This window comes from Procambarus clarkii, chromosome 43, assembly GCF_040958095.1.
Source record: "Procambarus clarkii isolate CNS0578487 chromosome 43, FALCON_Pclarkii_2.0, whole genome shotgun sequence".
Lineage (NCBI taxonomy): Eukaryota > Metazoa > Arthropoda > Malacostraca > Decapoda > Cambaridae > Procambarus > Procambarus clarkii.
The window spans coordinates 26,243,773-26,257,575 of NC_091192.1; the positions used below are offsets into that span (position 1 = coordinate 26,243,773).

At 39.7% G+C, this 13,803-nt stretch overlaps 1 protein-coding gene across 4 annotated transcripts in view; it reads right to left on the reverse strand.

Moving 5' to 3' along the window:
• Positions 1-6,582: 6,582 nt before the first annotated feature.
• The window catches only part of LOC123755842 (mucin-19), a 29,718-nt gene continuing 22,497 nt past the window's right edge, over positions 6,583-13,803 (reverse strand). For 3 of the 4 annotated variants that reach the window (XM_045738731.2, XM_045738728.2, XM_069300161.1), the window contains 2 exons: positions 11,990-12,853; positions 9,813-10,465 (listed from right to left, as the gene is read on the reverse strand). In XM_045738731.2, coding sequence (XP_045594687.2) covers positions 9,947-10,465; positions 11,990-12,853 — 1,383 coding nt within the window. In that variant the 3' untranslated portion in view covers positions 9,813-9,946. Of the gene's footprint in view, positions 10,466-11,989; positions 12,854-13,803 lie in introns of all 4 variants that reach the window. The other variant, XM_045738724.2, reaches the window with a different exon arrangement.

Sequence of the window (13,803 nt, forward strand, 5' to 3'; positions counted from 1 at the left end):
ACAGCAATCCTCAAACATCAAGAAACATACATCCTATCCTTACTGACATAGCTAAATAACATGTCCCTACTCTACCATCAAAAACTAGCTATTAAACTCTCTTGGCTCTTCACTAGCCAAGTCCATGTGTCCTCTAGAGCCGGCCACACCGTGCTCAAACATAACATTAAAGTTATAACTTCAGACTGAACTTTCAGTCATCCGGGAGCGTACTACGGAACTATCAAGCTCACATCCGTGTACTAACCACTCCCCAATCAATGTCAACCTTGACATGTTAAGGAACACACCTAACGTTTATTACATGTATCTAAAAATATAAAAAAAAATTCCTATACTATATCACAGGTTTCAGCTGACTGTACAGCCAAGTGTTCTCACTCACTAGAAGTGTCAATGTTTATATTGGTCCGCCTCTCCTGTGTTCATTCTGCAAAAAATAGCACAACATAATTTTCCATAACCGTTTGTTCTGGGCTGAGACAATTACACAGGGGCTTCGATTTTGATTACTGACCAATTTATAGAGTAAAATTCATATGTTATACCAGAATTATTATTTTAAATCTGTTTTTCAACATTTAAACAAAAGTGTCCAGATGTTCTTTACACAGATGTTCAGAGCCAACTTTGTTGTTTGTATCAATTGTTCATATTGAGTAATCGAAAAAAAAAAAATCGATGCTGCTGGATGCTAAATGTAGTCGCTGACGATGACGGTGTCGATCTTGCTTCTTCTTGTGTAGACATCAATACCTGGTCCTCTTGTACTCCCATCCGGTATTCCTGAATGACGACAGAGTGTAGTAGAGCTGAGTGCCAGGTGACAGCTGTAGAATACTGTTACTTAGGCCATTAATCTTGCTCTCGACAGTCCACACGCCTTCGTATCAATCACAGTTCACACGGCAGTCTTGATGTTAAACTTGACGGCGCAGATGACCACAGCAGAGCAGGACTGGATGTACCAACGGTGTCTCTTAGCAGGAGTGGTGTCAGAAGGTCGTAGAGGCGGGTTGCTTGTTTGCAGAACAGGTGAATCTCGTCTTCCATCATTGCTCACGTCATATCAGGCGTTTCTTGATGTCACCAGGTTACTAGGCCGTAAACACCAACTGTGTATACCCTCGTACCGCCGACTTTAGGCCAAAGGAGACAATTTTGCGACCTTCTATTGGCGAGTCCCGGTACTCTGTAGGGAAACCGTGCCTTCCACCTGTGACCGCCTTACTTCCGCTTTCTTGTTACTTCAGATGACGTAATCATTAATCTTCCGGCGAAATTCTTGAGTACTGCTACGTGCTTTCCATTTCTTGACCTCTCCTCCAACACTGCTGGAATGGCTGCAGTCTTGATGACGCAGCAGGTGGGTAGTGGTGATCTCGAGACAGCTACCCCGGCGTTGTATGGCACCTCCGGTGACTGCTATAATGTGGACAGCTCGCTGGCCCTGATAACCTCGTTAGTGACGTGAGGCGTCGGCCGGGTGACTCTTGGACAGTCACTCATCCCCAAAGTAACTGATGTATGGGTTACTGGGTCTGGTGGGGGGAGGGCTTTGTGTAACGTGCCTCCCCCCTCGGTCTTTACAGACAAGGGTTCACGTGTGGCTGGAACAACTGGGTCGGTGTACCAATCAGACCTGGGAACAGACAGACACAACACAGCGGAAGCATACCGCTGCCACCATTGTAACACGGGTTAGGTTCCTCTCTCTTTACTTCTCTTTACTTTACTTTACTTCTCTATCCCACCGCTGCCACCATTGTAACACGGGTAGATGTTCCTCTCTCTTTACTTCTCTACCTTCTACTCCCTCTACCCGTATTCTTACTTTTTATTCTCTACCAAGGGACTCCAAAACTTTTACCAAAGCCAACTCCACGCCACGTGGTCCTAAGACGATTGACCGACTTAGGATTCTACACCCAGTATGACGTGACCTAGGCTCTGAGCAAAACCCTAGAGTCGCCTCTACGCTGCCACCACCAGACCAGCTACACAGAGCAATGATCGAGGTCTGGATCGATCATGCTAATTAATCAACCTTGGGGCTTGATCCCCACTAGTAGTTTATAACCTCGGAAACTTGAGTGTGGAATTAATTAGATGGGGATGATGAATTCCGATCCGATGTTAGAATCGGCGCCCAATGCAACTCTGCCTCGTGTGGACCACGTGACCAGGACAAGTATACACATAAAACACATGGAAACAATAAAAATGCAAATTATTAACTTAATTTATTAAAAGAAAACTAAAACAAAAATCTAAATATGTTCACTCCCTGTCACTTTAACACTCCCTACTTGACCTGAGTGGCAAATGAGAAGACTATCCCTATAATTAACAATAGCAACTATACCTTGGGCGACCAGCTCTAGATGTTGTGCTGGTCTTGGGGAGAGGTAAGATGTTTGACCTCTTATCCCAGCTGCTCCCGTTTCCACACTGATCTCTCCCTTGTCTCGTCTACCCCAGACAGAACATTGTATCCTTCCGCCTAGTCAAAGTTTTACCAAGTTACTAGCCAGGTTTAAGTTATAACAATTAACCTCTGTACTGAATTGATCCAGACTGGTTGAATTATTTTACTGAAATTAAATTACACAAGCCTCTAACGGCAGAGCTGTTCCCGATCACAAAAATGGTTATTAAAACTGAGAAATAGTAGACCTGTCATCCCCTGATGACCTATGACCGCCGGTCACTCCGCCTTACAAGTTAGATCTGATTCGTGACGTCACTGATGGTGACTTAAACTCAATAATTAGAATACTCTTGATATTGTATCCAGTACTATTATACAATACAATTTTAATGCAAAATGAATAAAGGCTAATTTCTCTAAATTACTGAATACTATAGGATGATTCATTATACGCAGCTATGAACAAAGCGTCGGTTATTTCCACCGCGAATTCCCCTGGGGGTCAGGTCACCATGCGGGCTCAGTTTCCCATTCTCTTTTGTCGATAAACCACTCTGGATAATTCTTACAACCAGCCTAGTTTGTTACAGCAACTCAAATATAGTTTTCCCTTCAATATAACTAATACGGTGTATATAAACATATAAACATTACAGTCTCCGTGGTGTAATGGTAAGACACTCGCCTGGCGTTCCGCGAGCGCTTTGTCATGGATTCGTATCCTGCTGGCCGGGGAGGATTTACTGGGCGCAAATCTTTAACTGTAGCCTCTGTTTAACTCAACAGTAAAATGTGTACTTGGTTGTAACAACGATTCTTCGCGGCGGGGATCGTATTCCAGGGACCTGCCCGAAACGCTACACGTACTAGTGGCTGTACAAGAATGTAACAACTCTAGTATATATCTCAAAAAAAAAAAAATGTTTGATTAATGTTTAAATCAACGTAGTTTCATTACTATATCAACGTCGTTAAAGTCAACCTTGGGTCCCAGTAGTCCCCGTGGCCACAGAGAAAAGAACACTGTTTTCCCAAAAACGGTGGGTTTTCTGAGGGAAGAGAAAACGTATGTCTGGAAGCTGACTTTAACCGCCCCAAGCTGCGCGCGCAACGAGCCGAGGTTATATAAACCCAGACGCAGACTGCGTGGCCCCTCTTCCCGACAAGCCAGCAGCTGCTCTCTTACAAAACGCCCACCCTCCTCCCGGGATCCTCTTTTATTTTTGAAAGGGACGGCCCACAGACGTGCTCAAGGGGCACTTGTTCTAGCATGCTAAGCATTTGCTGTATCTTTGGGGGTGCTCCGCCGGAACCCCCAAAGTGATAAGCCTGCAGATAGCTAAGAAATATTCCCATGAATTGTAATTAGTGTAATTAAATTAATGCAACTTTCATTTACTACCTATGGATGTAGTTATTAATTGTAATTGAATTCTACTTTATCATTAAGGATTATTCATTATAATTATTCCTTAATACTTTATTGTTATGCACTAGTCAATAATTATTTATCATTCATCCTAATTAGCTATTTGATTCATTAAAAATAATTGCTTATCATTATACTATTTGTTATTACTATTTATTATATAATAATAATAATTATTTTATTATATATTAATTTATTATATATTAATTTATTATATATTAATTTATTATTTACCATTATAAAATAAACAAGTCCCCAATCTGAGCACGTTTTCTTCCAACCTCAGAAAACACACTCACCTGGTGTTTCACGAGGGTTTTGGTCTAGGTTCGTATCCTGCCGGGAAAGATTTACTTGCAGCTGTTCCTTAACCGTAGGCCTTTGCTCACCAAGCAGTGAATGGGTACTTGGTTGTCAAACGATTTGTTTGACAACAAATTAGAACCAGGGAAAATTACGATTAGATTACAATTACAAAACAATTACAATTACAATTACATTACACAATACAAATTACAAATTAGAACCAGGGAAAATTACGATTAATGACTTGACCAAAATGCTGTGTGTGATAGTGATTGTACAAGAATGTAAGAACTCCTGTATATATAAATAATAATAATAATAAAAGTGATATCATCGTCGCCCAGCCACTCTTAATTTCTTATATACTTATACACACAAATCACAATAGCGTGATGCATCAAATGAACAGATCCACAAGAAATAATTTTGACCATGTCGTGGCCTAGTCGACTAAGGCAGCGTCTGGGATCATCCCGGGTGTAAGTTCGAACCCTCATCACGCCCCTTATGAATTTGTTCTTATATATTTTACAGGTACAAACCCATCACAAATTCAACAACTCTCAGGAATTCCTCAACTGCTTTAAAAAATTAACAAATAAACGTAGATATACCATTTTCCTAACTGGTACTAATTGTAATTAAGTGGCCCACAGTAGGGTCATTTTCCACAATTACATCCCCCTTAATTATCACTTGCAGAACGAGTATGGGGTGCACAATGAACTACCGCAATATATTTTAGCATTATGGGTCCATGTTTTTCAATACTCTTCCTTTAAGCATAAGGGGGCTAACTTGCTATCTCTCACTGTGTTTAAGAAAACTTGATAAACACCTCAACAGGATACCTGATCAACTGGGCTGCAATTCGTACCTCAGACTTCAAGAAGCGGCATCTAATAGTCTGACTGACTAGACTACCTACCAGGAAGCGTGGTTGGAGATGGGGCTGTGGGGGCATTGAGTCTCAGAACCAACAACAGGTAGATGCCTATTAAATCACACAGTTGTTAACTATGTAATCACTATTGAACTATAGAACATCGTGGTGATCATAACTTGTACCACACATGAATGTTCGAACCTTTGGTAGATCCTCAGCTTACAATCGACAGATTCGGATTCAGTCCCTAGGCAGGAGATGTATCTATTTACATTTTCTTTCACCTGATGCCTCTATTCACCTAGTAGTAAATAAGTACCAGGGAGATAAGCAACTGTTGTGTTGCATCCAGGCAAAGGTCAGTAGTTGGCCTAGTGGGATCTCGGCAAGCCTGAGTACAGGCATCCTGAACCTAACAAAAATTATTATTATATGGCCTCTTTTTTTCCAGCCCATTATTTTTACTATTCTTTTAGTAAGAGTTAGGGGCTTTGTTGCCTGCTTTCACATAGCTAATTTGAAGGTGTTAATGTCAGAGTCACTGTGAGCACACTGGACTTACGACTACTTCCTACTGTAAGATCTTTATACATTGGATTTGAGTTTTCTTTACACTTCAATTAGAAGTATTTCCTGCTTTCATAAAGGAAACTACATTCTCTTTATGAATACTGCATTTTTGTTCTATACTTTCTTTTATTCAACTTGTGTATGCTTTCAATATATTAAATTCCATTAAAACTTTTTCATCTTTTTGAGTTCACATTGTGTGTTTTCCTCTGCCTACCCTAAACACTGCATTCATTGCATGTCTATTATGTACTGAATAGTATCTTGAGTATCTGTTCATATCAAGCAGAGCATCTACTTCACCTTTCTGAAGGTAATGTTGACATTAGGCTTTGTCTACAGCTTGCAAAGTTTGTATCATTGATGCCATACATTGTCACATGTCTAAAACACTGAAATTTGAAACAGCGCTCATGATGATTATAATGGATCAATGAAGCTTGATGGGTGTAAAGTGTAAAGTTGTTACTGAAGAAAAAGAAAATGGGAGTGAACCTAAACAATCCACTGATCCACCCAGTACAACCTAATTAAATTGAATAGCCTGTCAAAAAAAAAATAAAAAAATAAAAATAGATTAAACAAATCAAATACGGTAGATACAAAAATTCCTTAAATTCCTGGCTTGGAGCAATGCCACTAGGTATTCAGGTTTGGTCGGAAGAAATACATAGGCACCATTTTGGGCTAAATTATACAGCTACTTTATATTTCTACAGACTCAATAGCCACAAAGTTAGTATAACAGTAATTTCATTTATTTGGATCATCAGAGATTCAAATGCGAGCCTCGAAAATCCAAGACCATCGTCTATCAAAAGAAGGAGCAAAGCTAGTATTGTTATATAACAATACAATGGATGTTACAAATAAGGTTTCTAGATATCACCTGGGAAGCCTCAATGGTAGCAAAAAGACAGCGTTTATCTACACTGAAGGAGTCAAATTCACAAAGCTGACAACATATATTCTCTTTATTTGTAAAATGTATACAATAGGGAAAGTAACAATATACAGTACAGTATATGGATAATATGTTTAGTTAGACAAAGCTGTTGAAAAGTCCCCACAAAATTGTTCTGGGCAGGTCTTAATGCTACTGTAGCAACCACATTAGCAATAATGTGGCAGTTATTCCACATGCCAAGAAATTCTATGGCAAAAACTTAAAAGTTTTCCAAGAATCTCTCATTCACTTATTACATCAAACCATTTTCCCAAGGAATTCCATGTAATGTAAATGATAATCTGAAGCAACCCCAGTTACCAATGTAACATGTTCCCAGGCATTCCATAAACTACTAATAATACCCAACAGAAGCCAAGCAGTTTCCCCCATCAACCAAATTACAAGCAGCCTGGATCTAGAAACAGGATCAATTGGACAGGAATATAAGGCTGCCAAATCACAGCAGGAACCAGCCTCACTCCATAGGTGGTTAAGAACATCACCACTTCAGATATACAAGAACCTGCCTAACCAGACGCCTCAATCTCTACCACATACTACTCATCACCAGCCTCTCTAACCAAGTTATATCAATATATATATATTTAGTTACCCTACTGTGTGTTTGTCACCAAAAAGTACCATTACACTACTTAACACTTTCGTCCGGCGGCGTCGCAGTCTGCATGAACAAATAAACTGACGGATGTCTGCTGGTGACGCATGTTGCGTCAAAATTTAAAATATTTGTTAAAATTATATTTTTTATCCGATCATTATGGGACTAGTTTTAAGATGCCGGGTGCGTGAAAGTGTTAACGACTGCTCTCAGAGTACAGGTGTTTGCAAAATGAATGTGGGTTTATACAGTAAATGTTAGGCTAATATTTAAGTGGATAAACATTTTTTAATTTAATGTTACTGAAGAATTTTTTTTAAATCAACAGAATAGCAATGAAAAATTACCAAAAAATAACTAAATTCAACAGGAACACATTGATTTAACTAAGTTATTTGCAGAGGCATTATTTATTAGAAAAGACTGGTAAAACCATGACAAATTTCCATTTTGTATACTGATAACAAAAAATTTAATTGTACCAGCTTCATTAAATACATTAAATCTAAACTTTATTATTATGGTCATGAAATATAATTGGCTTTACTAAGGTTTGTGTTTGTTCATTGGAATGTTTGTTCAAGAGTGTGCATGTGACAAGCTCCACATTTTGTGCTTCTACAGCTTCCACCGACTCACAGATGATGGCAGCTAAATATGAAAAAATCCAACATGCTATAACCATATAAACCAACCCAAATAGACTAAATAAATCCTTAAACTTGATGTCTCTGCAGAAAATGACGCTACCAGATGTGAATTTACTAAGTATAAAGACGTTATAGTGTAAAGAACTGACATATAAATTAACAATGGTCAACAACAAACTGAACAATACTCGGGGGACCAATAACACCCATGCACCAGACACGTGTAATACCAAGCATGACAACGGCAAACAGACATGGCGTATGCTTCAAAAGCAGCGGGGATTAATGGGGATATCACTCGCCAGTAATAATGACACACACCAAGATGGTGACTATCTGTGTGTTCTAATCTCTCAGTACTAAACCAACTCTTGCAATTCAAGTGAGCAGCACCTCTGACATGTGACTTCAAGCACTTGCAACACAACCAATCATTCAAGAAGCTCCATCATACAGCTATAGGCACAGCTGAGCTTAACTTCAATACAGTCTACTTGCATGGCAGCATTAGCATTTGAATGCAAGCACACCATGAAGCAATTATTCAGAATAATCTTATAATGTGATTATGGTAGAAAAATTACAGCTTATTAGATCTAGCAGGTGACCTTATACAATGAAATGACTGCAAAAATTTGCTAAGAATTTAGTCCTGGAATTCCTCTATCATGACAACACTTAACAAGTTGGCATGTATGCATTTCAGTGTTGGATGAAAATAGATACCTTTTAAAATACACAATAGTGTTAGAACAGTTTAGAGTTAAGCATCTACCCATTCTTTGTAAGCAACCAGTCATCAACAAAAAAGACCAACAAAATGTTTATAAAAATTCATTCAACGTACTATCTCAAGGGAAACTCGGACAATAAAGAAATATTTAATACCACAATACAGCATATGCAAAAACAAAACGATTACTAATCAAGTCAACAACATTAAAGATATGTCCAGTTTTGTGAAAAGCCCCTTCAGTCAGCCTTGAGACAGCGAGAAATGCCCAGTGCTATATTCTAACATGTCATGCTAAAACTTTAGCATTTTGTTTCTTCACAACAGTATTCCAAGCAGAAAATGCCCTGCAAGACATCTCCATGTACTTCATTTTCTATGACAACCAATAGATAAATGTTCATATATATTTGTTCTTTATGCAAGGCATGATAGGATGGCATACACCTGGTTTTCAGACATAACAGGGCTAGGCTACACCTGTTCTTCAGGCATGACAGAGCTGGCATACACCCACCCTTCGGGCATGGCAGGACTGGCATACACCCACTCTTCGGGCATGGTAGGGCTGGCATACAACCACCCTTCTGGCATGATAGGGCTGGCATACAACCACCCTTCTGGCATGATAGGGCTGGCATACACCCACCCTTCAGGCATGGCAGGGCTGGCATACACCCACTCTTCTGGCATGGCAGGGCTGGCATACACCCATTCTTCAGGCATGGCATGAGAGTGCTGGCGGCCACTATCTCTTAAGATACATTTGTAAGCTATATTATACTACAGTCCTTACTATGATGGCTGTAGTGCATTGACTTTATTAATTTATTACTTTTCAAGAGAACAATAATCTCTTCATATCTCCTTTGGAGCGGCACACTTAAGGATATGTGCATCAAATATCGTTGGATCTGGCCAGTAACTGGTTAGGTGACTGCATGGACAGCCCTGCTCTTGGATAGGGTCTATAATAAGCTTGCCTAACAGGCTTCCATGGCTGGAACAATGGAACTATCCTGAAGTGTTAGACTAAAGTTATACATTTTAGTCACTACAAGTATCTTAAATGTTTTGAAATCAGCCATATCAAGCCTTGCTCAAAGAAATATCAGTCCTTTGCATCCTGGTACCCAAAGTTGGTGATTTCCGGAAAGATTTGTATCAGTTTATATTAGTTTTTAATGATGGAATGTATTTGCGATGGAATAGTCCCCATACCTGGATAAAAAAAAAGTCTAGACAGGGTAAAAAATAGCAATTACTGCATCTTGTGTTGCCTTCTTGAACCAATGTATTTTTCCTTCTAAAACTCATGAAATGTATAAGTATACTAGCTAAGAGAGGCCAGCTGTAATAGCACATCCATCACACTAGTGCAATATATCGACAGCAACAGCACCAACCTCTGAGACCACAACATCTCCAGCGTGATTAACAGCCTCACGCACCACATCCATTCCCGACACCACCATACCAAAAGGACAGGAGAAGGTTTTAAACAAGTTATCTTTCGTACATATACCAAAACTACCATCTTTTTCAGCTTGTCCGCCTCCCGAGGCAATGAGTTGTCCAGCTTTCTGAAGTTGTCTGTATTCTCCATCCCATTCTAAATTGTCCATTAGCCCTAATGAGCTGGGACCAGATTTATCAGAGTAACCCTTGCAGTGTAGGACTTCTCCTGGTTGGCTCCAGTCGGATATTCTATCAAACTTGGAGCCTTTATAAGATGGTCCAAGAGTGCCAAGGCAGAGTGCCAGAAAGTGTTTAGCACGACGCATGTCGCCCCACAACTGAATATAGACTCGTCCCAGGCACTTATTGTCAACACTCAGTTCAAAGAAAACTTCTGGCTTCTCTCTCGAGAGAAAACGTTCCAGCAATGGTACCTGCAGAAACAAAAACGGAATGTATGCACTGTGACTGACCTTCAGCATTACCAATGTCTCAGTCTTTATTCTACTGTTCTATATTCAGAAATATAATTTTGGACAGATACATTATCCAATATACAAGATCTTCCCTACATATATACTGGTGGTTTCCTGTACTTTCATGCAAAAGTCATAAGCTATAACTTATTCGTTGTATGACATTTTCACTCGCAAATCATACAATCTTTCATAAGCCTATATATGAGAACACATGAACTATAAAGCACTTTTAAAATCCACCCATCTCACCCATATGCCTATCTGATCTATTCTTCAAACCTTCTTATTACACTATCTCAATAATTCTAACTGGCAGCCCATTATACTCACCAACAACCGAATTTCCAAACCCATACTTCCCTATCTTTCTTTTTTTAAAACTAAGATTTCTTCAGCTTTTATTCACTGTTGCAGGTTTTGACAGTTTCAGAACCTTGTTTATGCCCCAAATCAACCAGAAAACCCTTGTCATCTTCAGAGGCCATCGCTCTACCGTCCAGCCCAAGTGGTTGCAAACCCAACCACTTGGGTTGGACAGTAGAGCGACGGTCTCGCTTCATGCAGGTCGAAGTTCAATCCCTGACTGTCCAAGTGGTTGGGCACCATTGCTCCCCCCCCCCCCCATCCCATCCCAAATCCTTATCCTGACCCCTTCCAAGTGCTATATAGTTGTAATGGCTTGGTGCTCTCTACTGAAAGTTCTCTTCCCTTCCCTTGCTCTGTTCAATCCAACGACTTAAGTCTGGATGGTAGAGCGACGGCCTCGCTTCATGCAGGTCGGCGTTTAATTCCCGACCGTTCAAGTGGTTGGGTACCATTCCTTCCCCCCGTCCCATCCCAAATCCTAAACCTGATCCTTTCCCAGTGCTATACCTGTATAGTAGTAATGGCTTGGCGCTTTCTCCTGACAATTTCACTCCATTCCCCCCTGTGCAAATTGCAAATTGAAATACTTCACTCTACCTTCATAAAAAAAATCCTGGTATCAGACTGGTTATCCTTCTCTGCATTTTCTCTAGAGCCCATGTCTATTATGCACTACAGTATAACAACCAGAACTATTTGCAGCATAGGAAGCAGTCAAATGCTAAAGAGTTCTTTCAGATATATCAAAGATTAAGATTAGCTCGTAGAAAATTTCAACCGGTCAAATTAACCGATATTGACAAAGAATTGGGTGAAATTCTTAGTACCTGTACTTGTAGGTGGATATTAATATGAACAGCCCCACATGGGTTAAGAGGCCTTCTGCAATGTCATTCTCATGATCTTGTGCTAGTGGACTCACAACACGCCTTGGAGAATCCTACAGGGTTATGCAGTCATTCACAAACTACAAGCAGGCAATACTTACTTGCAATGAATAACAAGAATGGGTGGAAAGACTATGGCTTGCCCTGTAAACATGTTAAGTGAGAAAGTACAAGGAAAAATATACCAGTATACTAATACTAAAAGGACAATTAAGCACAAATTTACCTGAACAGTAATAAGAGCATCTTGTGCAGCGTATTCCAAGGCACAAAAGTGAAGCTGGTCATTTTCTACCATCAAATTCATCTGACGTCCATCGCTAGTTTTTCCACAACATCCGAGTGGCAACATCTCCACCTGGTTGCTGACTCCACTTCTTTTATCAGGTCCTTTAGTCTGAATACTGCCACCTTCCTCAATCTCAGACCCTTTAAACTGGATACTGCAACTTTCTTTCTCGTCGCACTCCTCAACCTGGATTCTTGCACCTCCACTATCAGACCTCTTAACCTGGCTAATGGCACCTTGTCCATTGTCAGATTCCTTGCTTTCATTAATGTTACATTGGCTTAATTTTATATTCAACATTTCATTACACTCAATAATATCCTTAACTCCTTCTGCTGACATGACTAACTGGTCATCTTGTGAGGATAATTCACTCTCTTGATCCAGGGAGTCAGTTGCTTGATGCAAAAATTTCAGGGCATCATCCAATTTGCTCAAAGTTTGCATTGAAACCTTAATTCCAGTTTTATTTCCTTTATTTTTCATTACATCGGAAACTATTTTGACTTGACTTTCAATAGAGTTGCTCATGTGACACAACTCGACAATCCTCTTGATGACGACGTGCATTTCATTCATAATTTTGTTCTGTCGATTCTCAGAGTACTCAAAGAAGTTCCTGGCTTGTTGCTTTACATTGTTATAGATGTCTGCAATGTTAATGATCCTCTCGAGCTTATGGCACTTATGGCGTTGTGTATCCAGAAGGCACAAGCCACACAGAGCTTCCGAACAGTGGCGGCACCACACACACAGCTGGTCTCCGTGGCTCTCGCATCTCTCCAGTACTGATCCGGATGCCTGCAACACAGTCAACATTTAGAGGCGGGCAGGAGGGAAATGGAGAGAACGGGCAGGAGGGAAAAGGAGGAAGAGTGTTGCATTACTAAACTAAACTTCAAGTACAGTATACTTCAGTCTACGACAGTTAAAATAAATCCGTAAAATATCCATATATATCCATTAAAAGGTGTATAAGAAAAAAAGTGATAAAATATGAGTAATCTTTATCATGCTGGCATTGCAAAGCAGAGAAATGTTTCTACAGACGTTAAGAACTGCAGCAATATATTTGATATTGATGTTTCAAATGCGAGGTCATAAAATCCACATATGGTAACAAACGTGACTTATGATACCAATACTACCATACTTACTACTGTACATTTAATTGATATTTACTGTTTAGTGAACTATAATTGTATTATAACAACACTGTACATAAATGATGACCAAACCACACACTAGAATGTGAAGGGACGACGACGTTTCGGTCCATCCTGGACCATTATCAAGTCGAGTCAATCGACTTGATAATGGTCCAGGACGGACCGAAACGTCGTCGTCCCTTCACATTCTAGTGTGTGGTCTGGTCATCATACTTTAGCCACGTTATTGTGACTCATCGGCTGTACATGAATATTTTTCAAAAATTTAAAATTCAAATTCAAATGTTTATTCAGGTAAAGTACATACATACAGGGTGTGATACAAATATTTATGAATTTATAGATAGAGCTAGTACATACAATGCCTAAAGCCACTATTACGCAAAGCGTTTTGGGCAGGAAAACACTAAAGACAAACTTAATACTAATTGAGATTAAAGTATAAAATGTGTTGAGAAAACATAAAAATAAAAATGGGGGGAACACGGCAGAATAACAGCAAAAAATACAATTTGGTTGACAAACAGCATTGTTTAAATAAACAGCAGACATGGGTTGACATTATAGGGGTAAGGCAGGTTA